Source organism: Dryobates pubescens, chromosome Z, assembly GCF_014839835.1.
Source record: "Dryobates pubescens isolate bDryPub1 chromosome Z, bDryPub1.pri, whole genome shotgun sequence".
Classification (NCBI taxonomy): domain Eukaryota; kingdom Metazoa; phylum Chordata; class Aves; order Piciformes; family Picidae; genus Dryobates; species Dryobates pubescens.
The window spans coordinates 125,642,681-125,666,434 of NC_071657.1; the positions used below are offsets into that span (position 1 = coordinate 125,642,681).

General features: G+C 38.7%; 1 protein-coding gene across 1 annotated transcript in view; it reads left to right on the forward strand.

Annotated features, from left to right (window-relative positions):
* The first annotated feature begins 806 nt into the window (after window positions 1–806).
* Window positions 807–23,754, forward strand: part of CNTN1 (contactin 1) — an 88,096-nt gene continuing 65,148 nt past the window's right edge. The window contains exons 1-5 of the mRNA XM_054178136.1: window positions 807–932; window positions 15,314–15,443; window positions 17,233–17,405; window positions 21,268–21,363; window positions 22,323–22,529. Coding sequence (XP_054034111.1) covers window positions 821–932; window positions 15,314–15,443; window positions 17,233–17,405; window positions 21,268–21,363; window positions 22,323–22,529 — 718 coding nt within the window. The 5' untranslated portion in view covers window positions 807–820. The remainder of the gene's footprint in view (window positions 933–15,313; window positions 15,444–17,232; window positions 17,406–21,267; window positions 21,364–22,322; window positions 22,530–23,754) is intronic.

Genomic DNA, 23,754 nt, shown 5'->3' on the forward strand with positions numbered 1-23,754 from the left:
CTGAAGAAAGAGAGAACAGCCACCAGTCTGAAACAAAAAGCTAGCAAAATGTTCTGACTGAAAGAAGTAAAATTTGTTGTGAAAGTAAAGTATTCTGAAAACTGGTATCTAAAATCTTAGAATATTCAAAAAAAACCCTGCCTATTTCTTTAGCTTGGCATTAGTATAAATACAGTTTCTCCTAAAGGGAAAAGAGAGAACTTCAAACAGGACATCACAATAATGATTATATTCAACATTTAAAAGGAAATTCATGAAAATTAATAATGCCTTTCCAAAGGATCCAGAGGATCATGTTAAAGTTTAAAAGGATGGACATACTAGACAAAATAAATTATTCCTCAAAGAGGTCAATGTACTTAGGTTTCACTGTTCCACAGACTTTCAAATCATTAATTGTAATGTTCTACTTGCTGACCTAAAGGACTATCCTTATTTGATTAGAAACTATGTATTATTTTAACTTTTCTAATATTGTGAGATGTTCTCACAGAGAGAAAGAGAGAATCTCGATCCAGCCCAAAGCGTAGTTTTGATTTAGGAAGAGAAATCTGTAAGTGGATGTTCAGTATTAACATTTACCATATTACTGTCACTGGGAACTCTGGGTACTCTTAATCTGAATAAAAGAGATCATTAATTTGATCCAGAAAATTTGATAATGCAGTTATTATTCAAAAGATTCTGTCCTGTGTTAACTCTTGAGTGTTCACTTGAGACAGATAATATAGCAAGTTAAATGTCATATGAGATAAAGCCTTATGTCAGTATTATTCACTTCTTTTTCTTTCTCTCTGACCAGGCATTGTTAGCTGTCTGAATGTTAGTGTTGCAAGGCACAATTCCTTTTGAGATAATCGCTGAACAGAAGATAACCATGTGGCTCTTCATCTATCATCTTATTATGCCCTGTTTGGTCTTTTGCTTGACAGGTAAGATGACTTCCCATGTTAATTTATTTAACTAATTGTTTTCAGTTTTATGCATTTCAAGGTCAATTATGCTGTTTGCATGGGTTTAATTTGTTTATGCAGATACAGCAAATTACTAAAGAATTAATAAATCTCTAAGGAAGGATACTTACTACAATGAATGGTAGGGGTTGGAAAGGACCTCCAGAAATTGTCAAGTCCAGCCCCGCTGCAAAGCAGGACCACTTAGGGCAGGTCACACAAGAATGCATCCAGGTGGGTTTTATAGATGTCTAGAGAACTACAACCTCTGTGTTCCAGCCTGTTCCAGTGCTCCATTACCCTTAAAGACTTTTTTCCTCATGTCGAAGTAGAAATTCCTGTGTTCTAGTTTGTATTCATTGCACCTTGTCCTATCACAGAATACCACTAAAAGGAGACTAACATCTTCCTCTTCACACCCACCCATCAGATATTTGTAAACATTGATAAGATCTCCTCTCAGTCTTCTCTTGTTTAGGCTAAACAGACCCAGGTCTCTCAGCCTTCCCTCATAAGACAAATTTTCCAGTCCCTTAATCATCCTTATAGCTCTCTTTTGGACACTCTCTAGTATATCCCTATCCCTCTTGAACTGGGAACCCAGAACTGGATACAATACTCCAGATGCGGTCTCACCAGGGCAGAGCAGAGGGTGAGAAGACACTCTCTTGGCCTGCTGGCCACACTATTCTTAATGCACCCCAGGATACCATTGGACTTCTTGGCACCAAGGACACATTGCTGTGTCATGGATAACTTATTGTGCAACAGGACTTGCAGGTCCTTCTCCAGGTTGCCACTTTCCAGCAGCTAATCTGTACTGTTCCATGGTGTTTTTCCTCCCCAGGTGCAGCACTCTATACTTACTCTTGTTGAACTTCATTAGGTTCCACTTTGCTCCGCTCTTCAATCTGTCCAGATCTTGCTGAATCCTCCCAGTTTCATATCATCAGCAAACATGTTGGGGGTACACTTTATCCTTTCATTCAGGTCATTGATGAAGATGTTGAATTAAGACCCAGTATTGACCCCTGGGGAACACCACTAGTTAGAGGTCTCCAACTGGATGCTGCACTGTTGATCAAAACCCTCTCAGTTTAGCCAGTTCTCAATCCATCTCACCATCCATTCTTCTAACTCACACTTAGTGAGCTTGCCTTTGAGATTATAATGGGAGACAGTGTCAAAAGCCTTGCTAAGTCAAGGTAGACACCATCATAGGAGGCTATCAGATTTGTCAAATGTGATTTCCCTTTGGTAAATCCATGCTGGCTTCTCCTGATAACCTTATTTTCTTCCATGTGCTTAGAGATTAGCTTCAGAGGGAGCTTCACCATCACCTTTCCAGGGATGGAGGTGGGTGGATGATCTGTAGTTTCCTGGATGTCCCTTCTTGCCCTTTTTGAAGACTGGAGTGGCATTAGCTTTCCTCCAGTCCTCAGGCACCTCTCCCGTTTTCCATGATCTTTCAAAAAATGATAGAGTGTGGAAGATCAGAAACATCATGCAGCTCTCTCAGTACTGGTGGGTGAATTGCATCAGGGCCTATGGATTTGTGAGTGTTCAGTTTGGTCTGACGATCTCTAACTCGATCCTTCCTAACCAGTGGAGCATCTTCCATCTTCCAGGCTTTTTCTCTTACTTCCAAGGTCTGGGATTCCTAAGGGCTGGTCGTAGCAGTAAAGATTGAAGCAAGGAAGGTATTCTGTAACTCTGCCTTCTTAGCATCCTCTGTCACCAGGGCTCCTACCTCATTCAGCAGTGGTCCCACACTTTCTCTGTTCTTCCTTTTGCCACTGATGTATTTCAAGAAGCCTTTCCTGTTCTCTTTTCCTTCCTTGCCGTAATTCATAACGGAAGCCATCATTCAAAGCTTGGAAAAAAAAACCAAACACAACAAGATCTGGACCTTAATTTTTATTTTGTTATTCTAATCCAGTATACAGAATTATTTCTTTTTCTACATTATAAAATACATATCAAACATGTAATTGTGCACAGATTATCAAAACAGAAGGATAGAAATATGCACACAAGAGGAGACACTAAGCATAAGTTTTTATAATACACACCATTGACAAATTCATATGATTAATAAAATCCTACCAGCACAATATAGTGATAGTTTTCAGAATACAGTAGGGAAATGCTGCATCTACTTACTTCCATTTTAAATTATTAATGGTAAAAATTTTCATAAATAGAGATAAATATGTATAAATATTAAAATAATCAGGAGTCATGTTTCTACCACCTGAAATTACAGAGATGTTTGCAAGTGAAATTTTGGTTCAGTTCTGAGAGACGGAAAGAGCTCTTTGAACAGCTAAATTCATTATTAAAATCTAGTTCCTATTCCAACTGCTCTGAACAACTCTGAAATTTGTAAAGCCTGTTTCAGACATCCCTGACAATTTAAGTGAATGCTGTTTTTTTGTTGATATGATTAATTTGGTTGCCAGCATAAGCGGAGCTCTTAAGAAAGAAAACATTTTGCTTACATACAGACTGCATGAACTGAGACATGAGCTTGTAAAAATCAAAGTAATTACATTGTGCAGATCCAAACTTCTGACTGAGGTTTGAGAAGTTCAAATATTGTCTACTAATGATTCAGTTTTAGATGGTGTTGGATGATGGGTTGGACACGATGATCTTGAAGGTCTCTTCCAACCTGGTCTGGTCTGGTCTATTCTATTCTATTCTATTCTATTCTATTATGTTCTATTCTATCCTATCCTATCCTATCCTATCCTATCCTATTCTGTTATTTTCAAGGTAGGCTTTAGATCCTTCCCTGATTGGGGGGATAAGTTACAAAGGTAATCCTACTGCATTTCAAAAAGCATTCTTGTGTTTCTCTGAGTTCTTCATGTAATTAATGAGTTTCTAATTGAAATAAACTTTTCATAGTCTTATTTAATCTGGCCTACCATTTCAGGCATCTCCTCAGTTTCTCTACCATGAGATCATATTGCTTGTATTATTGAATCCACAAATCCGATTAACACAGTGATGTAAGCTCATTACCTTCAAAAAATTACTCCATAGCTCACAGGAGTGCTTGTTAGTTCAGTGAGAACATTATCTTATTCTACAGAGGGTTTCAACTCAGTTCTTTACTCCATATGAGTTTTCTGGAGCATATACTGACGCCTGATGTAATAACAACTTTGAAAATACTGTAGTCTCATGCTTGCAATATATTCACTGTGTGTTTCAAGTGTGGTTTAATTGTTAAGATGTGAAGGTTGCACAAAAATTAAAGTCCATAATTTCCATACTGGCCTTTTCCTAAAAACCAAGGTTGTCAACTACCATCAGTAATGCTACACATATGAGTAGCAGCTGCAGTAGCCAAGCAAATGCCAGACGCTCGTTGATAAAAAAGTTGAGTCAATAATGTAGAAGAGGTGTTCATTTAGTTTCTCGAAGGGCAAGGCCAGATGATTAGTGCTAATACTTACATATGATGCACATTGCAGTTGTGCCCAGAAGCTAAAAATCTTGGCACCAGAATGCACCTCCCGGTCGGTCCCTTAAAATGGCATGGGAAGATTGTGTGCTGTGAGGATCATGAGTAAATGGCATAGGAAGAACAAAGATGGTATGATGATGTTGTATGCAGTTTGAGTATGTGTGAATGTATACATGGCAATATTTGTTTGATCTCATCCTTGCCTGAAATTGGCTATGATTCCTGTAAGAAGAATAGGAGCCACTGGTGTGAAGGGTTTTGAATGGGACCGTGCTCTAATAGCACTGTTCCCAGTTCAAAGAAACAGAATTTATCATCTGGTGTGGAATAAATCCAGGACTTGCTTATGTTTTTCATCAAAAGCCAGACCTACCACCATTTATCAATACACAATACCAACCTCCAATGTGTCTTATGCAGTCAGAGTTTCTTACTCCCAGTGTATCATTGCAAGCCTGAGTAGCGCACACACTCTGCTCTTAGACCTGCTCTACTTTGCATAAATAATTAAAGATCCATTACACTGCTGCTGTCATCTAAGGTTTATGGTACCCATCTGGGTTATGTAAATCTAATGCTGTAGTCTTTTCTCTGCCCCAGCACTTGAATCTTGTTGGAAGGTTTCTCATTTCCAATGAGTGCTAGAGCTGCTGGCAGTTACTTTAGCCAGTTTTCCCTTCCAGTGTATTTCTTGGCAATGAAAATGTCATATCATCCAGAAAATCCAAAACACTTGAAGGTATTCAGAATTCATGTTGAGAGCTTTCAGACTTACCAGCTAGGAATATTTAGGAAACAAGGGGCTAGGAAGCTGAAAACCTGAAGCTACTTGAGATGTTCAGAACTTGTCCTGAAAGGGTGCCAGATCTTGTGACACTCATATCAGCTACGGGTTTTTAACTGTTTTCAAAATGGTATTTTCCTGCTGCAGGAAATCGTAAAAGATTTCTTTTTCCCAAACTGAAATACACAGTTTTTAAAGAAATCTGGAGTTTGCCTTGAAATGATACCTTGGTCTTTCAGCCAGTTCTGTTTTGTGGAGATCAAAGGCAGAAGCTGAGAACTGTTGCAATGAGGGGCCATCCCCCATCAGTGGGAATGTGCATTTACTTGGCTGAAGGGAGGCAAATATTACATGAATCAGTGCATCAGAAGTTTAGATATCTTCTGCAATGAGACAGGATAAATATTTGTTTTCCAGGTAAATTAGTGCTTGAAATGTAGTCTTGCAGTTATAAATTGGTGAAAAAGCTGTAAATAATTTGGTCTTTCACTTACTGATAGAACAGGCAGTTACAGTAGGAGTTGCTTTTCAGACTGCTCTTGGAGCAATGCAAGGCAAATGAATGCAGCAAATCACTCCTCACGGAGTGCTGTGATGATTGTCAGTTCTCTGCCAAGAAAGTTATTTCATGCCTATTACTGGTAGTATTTGACTCTTCTTTCCCCTGACATCTGGGCTCTCTCCAACACATATCTTAGTTGCCTTTGACTCCCTGTTAAATTCATGTCCTGTTGCTAAGTCTGAATTTTTAAGCTTTTCTTTGATCTAGTACATTGCACATACATCACTGACAATCATCACAGCGTTCCGTGAGGAGTGATTTGCTGCATTCATTTGCCTTGTACCGCTCAAAGAGCACTCTGAAAAGCAACCCTTACTGTAGAGTGTAGCTTCGCTGGGGGTAATAAATAACCTTGTGCCAAAAGATTTAAGACTTTTTCAGCAACAAGTTTGTTTTGTTTCTTTCTCATAAAATTAAAAGCTGCAGAGGCCCTATATGTGTGTTTAATGAATACTTGATCACATTTGACTATAAAAACAATCAATAGATCAAACATCTTACTGTGTTCCTCCAGTATTTTATTTCTCGTCCAACTTTTTACCTTATTGCAGAGCCAGACAGTGCCCGAGTTTAGGTCAGATCAGGCCTCAAAAGGCAGCTTGTTACTCTAGTAACTGTTTTGATTTGTGCAGAATGAGGTAATAGTCCAGGGGTAAAAAAGTCTCAAAAGTACTTCTGCTTTTTAGGGAACATACTGCCTTATTTTCAAAAATCACTAGGACCACAAGCTTCAGTAAAGGCTAGTAAAGTGATAAAGCCATTAAGACACCGGGCTTGTCAGTGCAGGGCAGTTATTTTCATGTGTATATGAGGATGTGACAGCATGCTGAACTTCTGAGCACATTGCAGATATTTCATGTGACAGCATGCTGAACTTCTGAGCACATTGCAGATATTTCTTTGTATGGTGTGTGTGGGGAGATTGTGCAGAGTAACTGCTGCATTTTACCTTCATCCCTAATTTGCTGAGCACTGACATTCCTGCAAGATCGACATGTTAGGCTCTTAAGTTGCTTTTGAAGGAAGAACACCTAAATGATTTAAGTATCTAGTAGGCAAATGTGGGTATCTTTAAAATTGCTGTAATGGGTATTGGCTGGCATTCCTCTTGGCAGTCTAAGATCACAAGCAAAATGTACCGCGTCATCCTTAGGCATAGGTGGAAAAGTTGCTCTGTCAAGGATTAGCGGTTTTCATACCTGAAAGTTGCTTCAAAGGAGAAACTAGCTAATTAACTACACAGCTCTTCAAGGACTTCACTGGCACATCTGAGATAAAAGTAACTCTCCTGCTCTTTCTGGTCCACAGAAGTAGGTGCAGCCTTCCCAAAGACAATCTAACCCTTTGGTATAATATGAAAATTATGTCACTAGCATCTTGCTAATTTACACTGGTACCCCTTTCTCCATCAGGTTGACATAATCTTCTTTATATACCATAAAATGCAACCTCATGCATTTTGTGGACACAAACACATTAATGCTTGAGCAGATAAGCTCTCCATGAATGCCAAGAGCAATTTTTCTCACTTGATTATGAGAGATTAAAAACTCCAGCCCCTTAACATGAAACAATGGATAGCTTGGATTTTCTCTGGAACAGTAGGTTCAAAAATACATATTGTGAACTGAAGGCCAGAATCTACATTATTCAAAACGTTTTGCTACAACATATGGCACTATTCACAATTGCTAAAGAGAGAGAGAGAGAGGCATTTTCTTCTAAAATACAAAGTAGATGAATATATCTGAATACCCGTTTACCTTGTCTACCATGTCCCTGCTTGGATCTTAGAAGACTGTCTCATGCTACTACTGTGTGTCTGACATAAATCAGAATGTATTTTATGATCTTAATGCTCAGAAACCTACAAGTGCCTTGTTTACCTGTGAGCCTCATAGAGATACTTTGTCTGATTCCGAGACCATCTTGGTTTTGAACATGAACTTCTCATATAGTCAGATCCTCATTTCTGTGGCATACTGAAAACAGTACTTGAGAACTGCTTCAAAGTATCAAATGGTTTCTAGGCTTGTGATGCTTTACAACTTAGTTAATATAATGAATGAATCCATGGCTTCTCTGTTCTGCATCCATTAACATTCAAGGTTAATATAGCCACACACTTTGTCAACAGATCTTTGTCACTCTCTCATGCGAAATATGTAACAGGATACAACACTGTAGGGTAGATCAATACTGATGGGAGTGATACCAAATGACTGTCTGGAGCAGCTACTTTTGGTGCTATTAAAGGCCAGGGTAATAGAGAAGTGTACAGGAAACACGAACAGAAATAGAACAGGAAGTCTTGTTAGAAAGTAAAGATGCTAATTGAAATATTTTTGTATTGGTGCACAGGAGGAGTAACAGGATCTTCAGGTTTTCCACCCGTTTCAGCTTCTTTCTGACACTGACCTTTGAAAAAATTTTCACTGTGATTTGCTACTGTGATTGACACTCATGTTACAATTTGTGGGTTTTAATGTCAGGTTGGTTTCTATCCAGCAAAAGGCTTGAACATATGTTTAGTATTGCACTTGACACATAAGCTTGTTGATTTGGATCAACTTACATGTTATGGATCAAGTTTCTGAAAAAATATGAAGCCTTTAACAAACTTAAATACTTTCAATTCTGTCTCATTTTTATTCATTTTAAGCGAACAGTATTGCCATTTTACCCTTCCTAAAGATGACGTTAAAGATCTTAGTATTTCACCAGGTGCTCTGGTAGCCATCCCTTCCTAAAGCTGTCACTATCATTCAGTGAAAATATATTTTCATTGCAGTGGAATTACAAGGTATTTATCCACAAAAATACACTGTTAACTTTCTTACAAGTATCTTCAAAAGGAATTGGTTTATGCAGATATTGTTAAATGCAAATTCATACAGTTTTGCCTTTTTTTAAGGCAAAATGGTAATTTGTTAAAGTATGCAATCTGTAGGTCTTGAGGAGCATTCAAATCTTTCTTGCTTTCTTTTTGAGCACTTCCTTCTAGTGTCTGGAGATTTGGTCTTCTGGTATTGGGGCTTTGGATTTTTTTACCAGGATGTTGAATGCATGCACAGAAGTGTTTGCAGGATTAACGCCTTGAGATAAGTCCACTGTGGCCTCTGAACTTCTGGATTTATAGGCATATATAGCCCCACATATTTTACTGCCAGCCTTTCACTGTGCTTCAGTAATATCCATCATAATTTTCGCTGTTAGTTTCTGTTGCATACAGTTCCTTATATACTAATGTTTTTCTCTTTGATATATTCAAGCAAGTTGTTTTTCCTGCTTAAATCGCATTTTAAATAGTACTGGACCTAGGAGCCCTTCCAGAAGCCTGTGTGCCCTATGTACTGGTTGAGGAAATGCTTGCTCCATTTTGTTTAATCATCTCTTTCCCTTATTAAGATTCAATTACTTCTCTGGTTTTGTGGTTTAATTTGAGGACTCAATGAGATTAAAGGCACTTTAGAACAAATAAGGCAAATATACAAGTAGACAGCCATTAAAAAATCTCTTGCACATGATAATACGAAATGTGAATGATGTGAGGGAAGTGACTTTTATATTTGACTTCCCCTTTAAACTACTTGCCCACTGAATTGCCATGTAACTATATATCTAACATTTCTGTTGAATCACCTGAAATATATAATCCTCTTCTGAAATCTCATGTGGGTCACTTGTACATTCCAGGAAGAAAAAGTATTAATAGCTTTGTAAACAAGAAAATAGTTAAAAGATTCTTTTTACTCTTGAGGATAGAATGTTATAGATTATAACTACTCTATGAGCCAGTGTGGGAAGATATATCTTGTAAAGTATGTAGATAATTAAGGTGTACTTGCAATCTCTCGTAATATGCCAGACTAGAAAGTAAAAGTTAATCTATAATATTTGTACTTGTTTTTATACTAGCCATATGAAGACAGAATGGTGCAGTTTTCCTACAGTGGTTTAGTGACATGTCTTTGAGAGGCATTTGAGCAAACCATTATGAAAGATAAACAGTAAAACTGCAGTGTACTGTTCCCTTTGGGAATTTTCTGTTCTACTTTTCTGCATTCAGATTAGATAACAAATTGATTACACAAAGTGTTGGAATAAGTATATTGAAAGAATGAGTGGTTGTCAACAAAGGTCAGAAGGAACCTACTTTTATTAGAAACACTGTGGCCAGCAGGAACAGGGAGGGGATTGTCCCCCTGTACTCAGTGCTGCTGAGGCCACATCTCATGTACTGTATTCAGTTCAGGGCCCTTCAGTACAAGAGGGACATTGAAGTGCTGGAGTGTATCCAGAGAAGGGCAACAAGGGTCATGAAGGGCCTGGAGCACATGACCTACAAGAAATATCTGAGGGAGCTGGGGTTATTCAGTCTGGAGAAGAGGAGGCTGAGGGGAGACCTCTTTGCTCTCTACAGCTACCTGAAGAGAGGTTGGAGCAAGGAGGGGATGATCCTCTTCTCATTGGTGTCAAGCAACAGGACTAGAGGAAATGGTTTCAAGATGTGTCAGAGGATGTTTAGGCTGGGTATTAGGAAATACTTCTTCACTGATAAGGTTATCAAACATTGGAATGGTCTGCCCAGGGCAGTGGTAGAGTCACCAACCCTGGAAGTATTTAAGGAGTGTGTGGACCTGGTGCTTAGGGACTGGGTTTAGCCTTGACCCTTCAGTGATGGATCGAGGGTTGGACTGGGTGATCTTTATGGTCTCTCCCAACTGGATGTTTTCTGTGATTCTGTACTGTGCTGGGTTCACTGGGCTGCAACTTGCTCTGTTAACCTGGTGTCCTGGAGAACAATGCACCAGTGATGAATTCTCACCTTGTTAATGCCAATCCAGGAAATTCCTAACTCTCTGAAACTATCTAAGTATAGAACTGATAGAAAAAAGGAGAAGATCATGATTGAACTAAGAAAGAGTCATTAAATATTGGTGATGATGAGTCCAACTCTGTTAAATGAAGTACTACAACATGAGTAAGATGCCTGACTTCAGCCATCATGTGCCAGATGCCTGGGGTTATCATTTTCTCAGCTCTATTACAAAACAGAAAATTACTGAATTCATGAGCTGTCTTCAGCTTCACACATACCCATTCATCATATCTAATGTCATTTAATCTGAGCACTAAATTCTGCTTCATAAATGGATTTAGGAAAGCTGTCTGACTTTGCAGTCCCATAAAGGCAAATACCATATGGAGGTTTTACCCCCATGATCTTCATAGATTGAACTGACACTTTCTGACTGACTAGGCAGTAAATGATACTGCATCTTTTTTAAAAGGTAAACAAAATGGTATTACATTAAAAAAGTAATATATTTGGAAAGTTTGGAAAAGGAACTGATGAATTATCTAGTATGGAGGAAACTGCTTAAAAATGTCAATAAAATGAGTACTTTAGCACATTTCTGCATAAGATTCATGGACAAAAATGTTTATTTCTGTGACTTTCACTAGTGGATACTCAAATTTGGCTAAGAAGGAGCAGGTACACTTCTCTTTGGACACATGAGGGTGTAAGGACAATAATAGCTCTTCATGCTTGATCTTCTCCATGTTCCTTGGGTGTCTGAGCCCTGAAGAAGTAAGAAGCAGAAAGTGGAGTTGCATATTTATGTCATATATTCATCTTTTGAACTTTGTCTCCTCTGTGTCATCCCATTAACATTTGAGATACTGGAGTGCTAGAAACCCATACTATCTATAAGAAACAGCTTTAAAATAATTTTATGGTCCATTGCTTGCCACACATAACCTCTAAAGCATACATGATATGTGCAATTTGTAGCTAAGAACAACTAAGACAAACATAAACACTTGGTTTTATTTAATTTTCTGTACTGAAAAAAATAAGATCAAGAGCTGCTATTTTTACCTGTGAAATAAAAACTTTCATGGTAGTCTTCAATAAACTAGGTATTTTTAACTTCCTTCTCTGGTTGTACTCAGGCACATAGTGGTTCCCATAATTATAAACAGCTCTACTTCATGGTATTGTCCTTAATCTGTGAGTAAAATCGATTTTCAAAATTAATTAGATGCATGTAAAAACTAAATTAGCTGATAATAAAATAAATTGACTTGTCAGAAAGTGATTTGGATGACTGCTCTCTCTCCACAGAGGAAATTTTTGCTTAACGCTCTAACCCACTAAGAAATGCTCTTTCCACATCATCTCCACATGTCAGGCTCCTGATCCTCAAATCCCAAACTGACCAAGTGACCTAACTCTCCCCAGCCTTACACAACCTTCTTCCTGTCTGCAGTAAGCCTATATAAAGGACATGTGCCTCTGGTATCATGAACAGAACGAATGATTTCCCTATATGTGTTTGTAAATTAAGACCTGTAAGATAAGATGGAAGGTTACATGATTACCTTAGGGTATTTTTAATGTACAGTTACTGCATTTGGTTAGGACAAGTCAGTCCCTTCCCTTCTTCCTACCAGTGTTATGTCGAATTACATCCAAGGCAGCTTTGCTCAAGTAATTCATCTTTCAAAAGTCAAGACAGTATTTGTCTGCTATGTTGTTATGCTATGTTTATGCCAAGTTTGTATTTGACATGAGTGTTTTAGTGTCAGTGTAGTCAGAGCCACAGATAGATTTTACACATTTATTTAGGATTACATTATGAAAACAAATACTGAACTAATGAAATTGCTCTCTCACAACAACAAATAATGAGTAGGCTTTTGGAAATGAGACACAAGTGGATCTATATGGTGGCTATATTGAAAAGTGTTGCATTACCTTTATATTTACCGATAAGCATAATTTCCTTGTCAAAGAGAAGGACATGAGAGGGAGAACCTGGAGCAGTACACATAGAGGCTGCATAGCAGTTGAGTGGGCAGATGGTTATCTAGAAGGATGTGGAGTGAAGTGAGATACATAGAGGGTTGATAAAGGGGTTATTTGCTACTGATTTGGTTTTAATTGTTCTTTTTGTGACCTAAGTATTACAACAGGAGTGTGTATGGGCTGCAAAACGTTTTGTCTCAATGTTCTGTATAAGCATATATGGTGCAAAATTAAGTAATTTGAATGGCAGTTCATTTTTAATACATATTTGTGTGGAAAAGTTTGACATTCCCTGAATTAAATCTATATGGAATTAGGATTCACAGAATATGCCTTTTAATTGTGCCTTCGTTTTCCCTCTCCTGATGAAGTTTCTTGAGATTGCTTGAAAATAATTGCCTGAGGTGTTTTCTGATTGTTATTTTTCTGCTGGTTTGGGGGGTATTTTCCCTGAATGTGCTGGATGTTTTGTATGCAGGGACACAAAGGTGTACCAATATCATTTTGAGGCTCATCTGTAAGTAGCAGTAAGGCATTTAGACACAGCTATCTTACATAGTTCTTTCAGATGGTTCAGTTAATAACTTTATTCAGAAGGCAGAAGCCTGTACATATCCCTGCTCCTATTCCACCCTGTACACTGGCAGGAAAATAATGCAGAAAGCTGGGATTTAATAGATTTCCACTCTCTTTAGCTTTAGCAGCTGCCTAAGAAGTCAGACAAGCATAAGAAGTGTTGCAGGAATGCCTAGAGCGAAAATGACACTACCCAGCTGAAAACTGTTGCTTGAAGAGGGGATGACAGGGCCACCTTCCAGGAGCAACAAGTCTAGCACAGAATCCATGATCTCACCAGCTGTGTAGATATTTTCTTGGCCTTTGCGAAGACTTCTTAATATGTTTTATCACTTTTGAAAAGTCTGAATTTCGTTTGCAGAATTCACTGCAAAATGCCTCAAATAGTCAGAGTTAGGTGATAACTTTTGCTCCAATTTAAAGTACAAATCACAAGTCTACCCAGAAAATAAGGCAGTAAGTTTGGGAGGCCAGGAAGTCTGTCCTTTTGTCTAAAGCAGGACTAGAACAGATCAAATGTGCTTTTCTTCTCATGCTCATTTTATCTAAAGCATCCATTTCCTTCTTCCTTTCCCTACTTTTACTTCTCCCTTTTCTTTCACACACAATTTCAATGAGGTCTTCTTTTTCCTTGTACTCCTAATCTGCCCTTCCTCCCTCTCCAGACTTCACACAGGCATGATACTTAAAGTGTGAACATTTCCTGCTGATCTTTTCACAGACCCTTTCTCTTTTCTATCCCATGCTGTTTCATGTCACTGGTCAACACTCAGTTTATATCTGAGAATGAAAGGTTTCTTATTTGCCACACATGATACTCGGTCTGTGCAATTTTTTCTGCCTAGCCAGACTTCTGGAACCAGATTCAGGATAGATTGCAGCAGTAGTGCAAGCTAACCTGAATCTAGATAAAGCACATTACAGGTGTGAGGAATGGACATTCATGATAATTGATAGTGCTGGCAGCGTTAAAAATGCATGCCATGAAATGCCTGAGTGGCCTGCAACATCACTGGAGGCCTGAGGTGGAAAGAGTCAGCTGCATATGATATGGCTATTTGCTGCTAGAGGCTGGTGTTGTTCTGCATTCCTCTTTAAGAGTTCTTAAGTGCCATCAGGTTTGTGTCTCTGTTATTGAAGGCTCTGAGCAAAAAAGTGATTCTTGCCTTTTTATTTGGAAATTACTTCTTCTTTTGATCTAGCAGTATGCACAACTTTAAATAGCAAAGAAAGTAGACCATTTTTGTAAAAGCTCTGGCTTTCTGTCTAATTCCTGGTCTTTGAAAGACTTCTCATTACATTTTAAAAATGAAACTGCAGCATTACAATGCTTTCTGAACCTGCTTCTGCCCCCAAGGGAAATGGTGGGGTTTTCCCCAAACATGAACTGGAAAGGGAACTCCCTTGTTATCTGTAGCCACTATTCTGCCGGTGCTGTAATCCAGTGTCTGTCTATGAATACAGAATTTAGGAACAACAAGAAGAAAAAGATCTATGAAAGGATTGTTTTATGTATATTACGATATTTTAACACTGACATAATTCACATTCTATAGCTGCATAGAGAGATTCCTCTCTGGATTTTCTAAAAGCTGTCTGTTTTACTGTGAAATGTTTTATAACCAAAGGCAAGACTTCGAAAGGGATGAGTACAAAATCTTATTTTGATTTAAGGACACTAATCTGTCATATTTTGGTTTATCTCTTGAGCTGTGAAATTTTATTTTTTTAGTGTAGCATCACAAGTCATGTAAAGGATTTTTATATACAGCACAGATACGGAACACCTAATCTCTGGATAGTTGTTCATAGCTGTTTTGGATTTGTGAAATAAGTGGATCTCATTGCATTCCTAAAGGGCATATCTTCAATTCAAAATTACCTCCATCACATTTGTAATAAACTATGACATATAATTGATGATGTCAGTGGAGAAGACAGGGAAGTAGGACTCAGTGAAGAGGCCAGCACTTCTGTTATTCCTAATGCTCTAGTTTTGTTGATGCACATAGAACTTGATTTTCAGAGAGTCACTATTTAGCCTTTGCATTTTTGATCTGAAAGGTGTGATGTAAAGTAATCTTTAGTTTGGCTACTGATTGAAAAGCAATTATTTTCAAACTCTACCTTTTTTTTTTTTCAGAGGAAGGGAACAAAGGTTATGGACCCATATTTGAGGAGCAACCCATTGATACCATCTATCCAGAAGAGTCCTCAGATGGGCAAGTTTCAATGAACTGCAGAGCTCGAGCAATTCCTTTTCCTACTTACAGGTAACTTCTTTTGATTTTCAGGTCTTACATATTTTACTCGATAAGTGTTTCAAGTTGTGGCTTTAAATGATTTGCTATCTTAACAGGTAGATATGGAGTCTTTAATGCAGGAAAAAAAGGGGGGGGATCAACCTTGATTCGCTTTGCTAAAGCATCCAGACACTGTTGAAAACAATAAACTTCATTTTTGCTTTAATGTTTTCAGCTTTTGAGATGAATACTGATCCAGATGTAAAACAACAGCAAAGTGACCTTTAAAAAATAAATAAGCAGCTATCTCTCTAACTTAGGGTAAGGATGACAGGTTCAAGTCCTTGTTCTCGGAATAGAATGGCTTTGTTATCCTATTTTACTCTGAAAGAAGTACTGGCTGCTGAGCCTGGATATTCTACATGCTATGTTGCTTTTTTTGCATCCACCATATTGTACATAGAATACATAGAATAAACCAGGTTGGAAGAGACCTTCAAGATCATCGCGTCCAACCCATCAACCAATCCAACACCACCCAAACAACTAACCCACGGCACCAAGCACCCCATCAAGTCTTCTCCTGAAAACCTCCAGTGATGGCGACTCCACCACCTCCCCAGGCAGCCTGTTCCAATGTGCAATCACTCTTTCTGTATAGAACTTTTTTCTAACATCCAGCCTGAACCTCCCCTGGCGCAGCCTGAGACTGTGTCCTCTTGTTCTGGTACTGCTTGCCTGGGAGAAGAGACCAACATCCATCTGTCCACAACCTCCCTTCAGGTAGTTGTAGAGAGTAATAAGGTCACCCCTGAGTCTCCTCTTCTCCAGGCTAAGCAACCCCAGCTCCCTCAGCCTCTCCTCGTAGGGCTTATGTTCCAAACCCCTCACCAACTTTGTTGCTCTTCTCTGGACTCGTTCCAGCAAGTCAACATCCTTCCTAAACTGAGGGGCCCAGAACTGGACACAGTACTCGAGGTGCGGCCTAACCAGTGCAGTGTACAGGGGCAAAATGAGAGAGATGCTCAAGAATGTGTCAGCTATGCTACTCAAGATATGAAAAACTTTGTTGTGGAAAACTGCTTCCGCCACTATTAGTAGAGATTCACATATAATTCACAGTAACTGTTTTACACAATTGTGTTGCTATTAGCAGAGCAGTTCTGCTTTGTTGTGAGAATGCTGGGCATGCATGTACGTTTGTCAGCCCTTCGAAGAGGGTTATTGGCTCCCCCCTGTGGACATAGTAATAAATAGAGATGAATACTGGTTCCCACTCCATGTATTTTAACTTTTCTTTTAAATAAGCTGAACTCAGAAAGGGCCAGACCTGGGCCACCAAGTTCCTTTCATAGTCCCTAAAGTAAAAGTTACAGTGACTCAATGAACTGCCTGTGGGGTTTTACAGTAATTAATGTGAGAGTATTATGACACATTTTCATCCCCTGAAGAAGGTTTGCACAAAACTCTTAAAAATTTCAGTAGTCCATACTTTAAAGATGCTGAGGGAACCAATTTGATCTGAGACAACTATTTGAGGATATGTTTATAATCCCAGTGCTTGATCACTAGCTAACTCTTTCACAACCAGCTGAAGCATCTTTTACTTCATGGCAGCATTTGTATTTTAACCTATGTCACATGTCTGGGAAAGCCAAAGTGGACTGACACTGTTCTGTTTAAAAGATCTGTCACTCTTGCTGAATAAAAACTTAAAACATATATAGAAGTACATTAATAGCTTCCTGTACAGATTATCCTAATTTATGGGCTGGGGTTTTGGGACCAAATCTTACATCTGGCTTTTCTTTTTTAATAGGTGGAAACTCAACAACTGGGACATTGATTTAACCAAGGAGCGTTACAGTATGGTGGGAGGCAGACTTGTTATCAATAATCCAGAGAAGTCAAGGGATGCTGGAAAATACGTCTGTGTCGTGTCGAATATCTTTGGAACTGTCAGAAGCAGTGAAGCCACTCTGAGTTTTGGATGTAAGTCCATGCTTGTGTCAAAACACAGAAACTTCATGGTTAGCTTGACATGCCCACTGCTTTACACTCCAGTGTCTTCTGCTAGCATGTGCTATAGCTGTATTATTCTGTAAAAGCAGTATCCTAAGTGTCTTACTCTGCAGAGATCAACACAAAGTTTTGTAAGCATTTTAATATACTTCAGCATTCAGCTGACATGACAGCCTTCCCAGTGAGTTAAAGTATTAACTCAAGAGACTGATGAAGCCAGATCTTGAGATAATAGTGTCCAATCTCTTTTTAAATTGTGGGAGGACCTGAGAGGAAATAGTTACAGAGGAAAGACGCAAGTAGGGGCATATGGTGATGAGATGCTGCTGCCATGCAAACTCTAGAGGATGCTTGCAGGAGGAATGCATGGCACTTGCTAGTAAAGTGTCCTAGGCTAGCATGAAGACCCTGTTGGGAATGTTTCTTTCATCTTCTGACTATCATTAACTGGTCTTGTGAATGTCTGCATATACGCAGACCTGCGCTGTCAACAGATACATGCATTGTGAAAAACCAATGTGCTATGTGAAAAGTAGTGGAAAATTTGACAACAGTGTTTGGAATTTTTAGTTTACTTTGCCTTAAGATTTTTTGCCCTGTATATATATATATATATATATATATATATATATATATATAATATTTTTGTTTCAAGAGGAAAAAAGGAGAATCTACAAAACCCTGAATCCGCTCTTAGTGGCAACCATTCACAAAGCCCTGTGTGTCCTTCAGTGTTGAAGAGTTTAGTACCCCTTCTGTCCTTTCAGCAGCCTCCATGAGCTGAATCCATTCTGTACTGTATAAGATCAGAGACAAAGTGAAAATTTCTGCTTCCTGCTGGTAATTATAAGACTGTGGGACCACATAAATGCAGGAACGTTAGAGGCTTTAATAAGATGATGGGTCACGTTGTAGTTGATCTGATCTTAATTTGTATTTCAGCCACAGTATTTTCTAGAATGAACAGAAGGCCAGGTTGTTATTTATTCCTAATAGATGTAGCATCAAAATTCAGTTTACAGGATATTTATTTATACTCAGCATAGGCATCAGTGGTGCCAGTCCTGAACAAACAGCAGGTTAAAAGCTACAGCAATAGCCATTGCTACATAAAATTAGACTAATACACACAATAAATGAAAAAAATAAGTAGAATCAAAGCAGTGTGAGGCCTGTTTTCCTGTTTACCAACTCACTGACTGCATGAGCTGAGTATTGAAGGTAGTGTACTGGATAATTACACTGAACAGAACCCTAATATATAATACTTACTTTATAATAGGGCGAAGAGGCCAGGAATAGAAGTGAAAAGGTAGCTGGAAAACAAACTACTTTCATTTTTCTTTACAGTGTTTTATGTTTTCTCTTCCACCTTTTTACAATCACCTGTGGAAAAACATTTCCTTCCACAATCACTGTACCTAAGGAGCTGAATACAAGCTTGCTAATATTAATATAGAAAATGTTTGATCTTTAGTGGAAGTTTTTTTCCTTTGCTTGTGCACAATCTCATTGAAAAATAGCAACATTTGGAAGAGTTTTAAAAAGTCTTGCCCAGCTGTACATGAGGAAGACATTTTATTTTTGTCAAATTTACTGAGGGTACTGAATAAAAGTCACAATCTTTCATAAACTGCATGTCTAATAACCCATTTGAGAACTCTAGTAGAACTGGCTTTCTTTTATATCTAGTGCTTTAAACCTCATTAAAATACTTTTCATCTGTTACACTCATACCCCCTGAAGGAAGGAATCTTACCCTGCAGGAGTATTTACTGGCTTTTGGGTGTGTGCTGAGCAAAATCAGAGGTGATACACTGTTCTATTTGCTGGGAAGCAGCTGCAGAACAGTAAACCAGCAATCTCATAGTGGAGGGGTCACAGGAATGACAGGGAAGAGACATTTCCATACTCTGTATATATTAGCCCTGTGCTTACAGGAGTGCAGTGATTATGCTAATTCACTCATTCCAGCTAAAAATGAATGTCTTCCAATTAAGAGTTCATGGAATCACATTTATTATAATTACTGAGTAATAACCAAGTAGTGCTTATGCAAAGAAGATATCAAGACCCAATCAGAGTACAGAGCATTTCAAAAGTGGAAAGAAAGTATACAATTACATCTCAGTAACTGTATGACTTTTCCAAGCACCTGGCACAGAGCAGTCTATTTCATGACTAACATTTTAGATATACAAATTGACTGTCTTATTCCATGTCTGTAAATTTGTGGTGGTTGTCCCAAAGCTTCAAACGTTGTTCAAGAAATAAAATTAACTGGGAGCTAGTTGTGGAGAAATCAACACATTAATTGCAGTAAGGCACAGAGTAAAATGATTTAAAATAATATTTGGAAGTCCCTGGAGTGGCCCATTACAATGCCTGCCATTTAGGCACTAATTCGGTCAAGATCCAGTCAGTCGCTGGAAAGATCTCTATTAACTTCTGGTCTGTTTGGTCTCTGTTATCTTCTGTGCTGTATTTCATAAGCTTGGAGAGACATTTTTCCCTTGACACTGACATAACTCTCTTTGAGGTTTTTTTCATGCATTTGACAAAGCATAATGACATTTGCTTCCTAGATTCTTGTAATCATTCAGGTCTGACAGCTGTGCTTGGCCTTGCAGGAATCCTTTCACTGTACCTTACTTAGTAAAGGTAGCAGTTGTTACAGAGTTAAGTGATTCATTATTTTGGGGTTATGCAGAGTGCCTACTGGATCTATCTGACTGTACATTATATTTTACAGTACTGAATAGTCTCCATTGTCTATTCACTCTTTTTTTGTATGTAGCTCTGTCCTGATTTGTTTGCTTTATTGTTTCTGTCTGGCTGATCTTGAACTTAAGTTTTGCTTATATTCCGGAGCCAACCTTGGGAATTTAGTAGAATTGGACAGCTACCTGCCTTCAAAGAAGGCTGAAGTAATCTGAATGAAGTTAACTTCAATGACTTTTGTGGTAGAATACTGCATTCAGAGGCTGTGTACTTGCCATTGCTAACATACTGTTTGCATCACAGTAACATTTACAGCAGGAGTCCAGTAAGGATCTCTACAATCTCACTGCATTTGGAAAAATGGAGAAGATGCCCTGCCTCAGGATATTTGTAGTTTAATTTCAGACTGGATACACAAAATGAGAATGAAAAGAAGCAGCAAAGTGCAATTACTGACCTAGCTGAAGTTATTCATGCAACTGTTGTCTTATCACTGAGCATATCATTAATGTTCTCTCCCAGTTTGTAGGATAATGTGTAGCTCCATGAAGGACTTACTCCTCTATCCTTTTACTCTACTGCATGGAAGCTGGTTTAAAGAGGGTCAGCTAAGGTTTATCCTGGGATCTGAGTCACTTCTGTTCCAAACCCCTGGCACAAAAGATGTGTCTGAGCTAACTGCTTACCAGTCCTTGGCTGCAGGACTTGTCAAGGAGGGCAGCCAACTCATTTTAGAGAAGCCACTTATAGTAACGAATTAACCTTGCATTTTGGAGAAACCAGTTTAAGAATAGCCTAAAATCCTTTTCTTTTCTCTTCTTGGGATTCCTTGTTCAAATGTAGCTCATCTGGCTATTCTTAGAGATGCAATCTGCACCACTTTTTTTTTCCCCCAGCATTTGCAACTACAATGGTTAAAATGCTGAAAAAAATCACCGTTTGATAATGACAAAGATAAAATGAGCAAAACTGGCATTATGAGTACACAAGTATCAGTTTGACATATACTCTTGTATTTCTGTATTAATCTCTACAGTGCTTAAAATAATAATTAAATATATATATAGTAGTGAAACCCCCAGTTTTCCTCATTTCCTCATTTTGTAACTAGATCTGGATCCCTTTCCACCTGAGGAACGTTATGAGGTTAAAGTACGGGAAGGTGTTGGAGCAGTGCTTCTTTGTGAGCCTCCTTACCACTATCCAGGTAATTCATCTCAAAGTGATTAATTTTCAGCTGCTTTAAGAATAAAAGATAAATTAATACTTACTTTTAAAAGTTTTCTCTAAGTTTAAATAAGCAGTAGCATCAATGCAGCTTGAGAACTGCTGGTTAGGTTAGGTTTCCATTTTTAATATATGCTTGTAGTTGACCATATGTAAAGAGTATTTTTGGTTTAGCTAATAAGTTTTGATACTACAAATAAAATTACTCAGACTGGTCTGGGTAATGGAGGGTAGACTTGGGCTGCCATTCAGAAGACCAGAGTGAGTGTCACTGTGTCATCCCAGACTTTCTGTTGATCCAAAACAGGGCCCAGTGTCATTCCAAAAATACTAGAACAGCAGTAGGCAGCCCCAGAAAGTCAGGAGATGATTTGTGCTCTGAAGTGTCTATTTCTCATCATTATCAACTGAAGAGCTCTGCAGAGATTATACCCATAGCCTCAAGCACCTGCAGTTGCACAGTGAGGGCTGAATTTGACTGTTACCATCTCTTTTACCTTGTAAAATGGGATAATGTTTTACTTTCCGTACTTCATGTCTTAAGTATTGTGAGGAAGCGAAGAACTGAGTAACATTGCAAGTTAAAATATTCTAAGGGTTTTTTTCTAAGTCACAAGTCTGCCAGAGGTCAAGACCCAGCTGCCCATCTCCTCCCACCCCACTTGGGTTCATGTGGGAAGGCTGTGCTCAGGGAAAGTTGTGTGCACTGTAGCTGGCTCCCCAGTGATCTGCACTCATAGCAGCGGTACCCTGATGTTCAGTGTAAACAGGCATTAGCTGGCTACTGAGACATGTATATTCTCTCTTACATAGCTGCCTCTCCTGAAGAAAAGACCTATAAGCTAGAAATCAGAGTAATTTATATGCAGATCGTGTATCATAGCTTAAGTAGCTGCTAGTGTTGGTTCTTAATACTGACAAGAAAATATTTTCTTCCAGATGATCTCAGTTATCGCTGGCTTCTGAATGAGTTCCCAGTATTCATTGCTTTGGACAAACGACGATTTGTGTCACAGACCAATGGCAATCTCTACATTGCAAATGTAGAAGCATCAGATAAGGGCAATTATTCATGTTTTGTGTCCAGCCCTTCAATAACAAAGAGTGTCTTCAGCAAATTTATTCCACTTATTCCACAGTCCGATCGTAAGTATTTGTTGCAACTACTGTGTCTGTACAGTGGTCGAACTGGTTGTGCTTTAATTTTACTCATTCATAACCACTTTCAGTGCTGTGAGGAGAATTACATGGCAAGTGGTAATGGCTACTGCACAACGTTGTTTAGTTTTCCAGATCAAGTGGTCCAAGTCATACCCATCTGCAAAAAAACCACTGAAAGATACCTCCAAAGTTTCATGCACAAATTTCCTTTCATATCATTGAGAACAGAGTTCTCATCCCCATCTCTTTTATGTGATAAGCCCCTGTTCTCATCCCAAAATCTTTCATATCTTTTCTGGACTTGGCATGGGTTCAAAGGGGCATGAATGTAAAGCAGAACATTTACATAGAAGTTGATAAACAGCTTCAGGAGCCATTTTTTTCCCCCCAAGAAATTCCCCCTGAAATTTCCTATCCAGCAGTGGCCTAGGGGCTTTGTGTCCCACGGTCAATCCCCTAAAACACCTGTGTGGGTTTATGCTACTAGATTGTTCTTCACCATTTCTTCATGAAAAGTGCATGTTTTCCAAATGCTAGCCAGGTTCCCTTTTGCCACTTTAAACTCAGTCACTAGAGTCTCTGTCTTAGTTTGAGCAGACAGAAAGACATTGTACTCCCCTCCCCACCAAAGGAGTAAAATAAAAATGTTCCCACAGAACTGGAAATTTAAATAGAAATGCTATTCACAAACACATACAAAAATACAAAATACACAATCCATATTCATCTTCAACCCAGTTCTCTACCTGGGCTTTCCCAAAACCTCACTAGGCCAAAACCTTCCCCTCAACCAGGCCAAAAACCAGGCCTCAATGTCCCCCACTATGCCTCCCTGCCCCCTGCCCAACCCAGGCCAAAATTGGACAGCAAAAATCAGTCAGGCCACTGAAGGCCAGAAACCTCCCCCACAATACCAAGGAAGAGGTAACAGTCTGCACTGGGAGCAGAGAGAGGGAGAAAAGTGAAGAACTGGCCATGCAGCCAGTTTATATGAAGATTCAATATTATGGGATGTAATATAATTTCCTGTGTCCACCCACTGGGGATGGACTGTTCAGCTTCTTGTACTCTGTGGTACTCTGGAGGCACCATCTCTGTGGTCCTCAACTTGTAGCAGTCTCATAAACTGATCATCAAGGATGCAGTGACCCTTTTATCTTTAAAATTTCCCATATTGCAGTGAAGAACTGTGATTGAAATTGAGGAATTA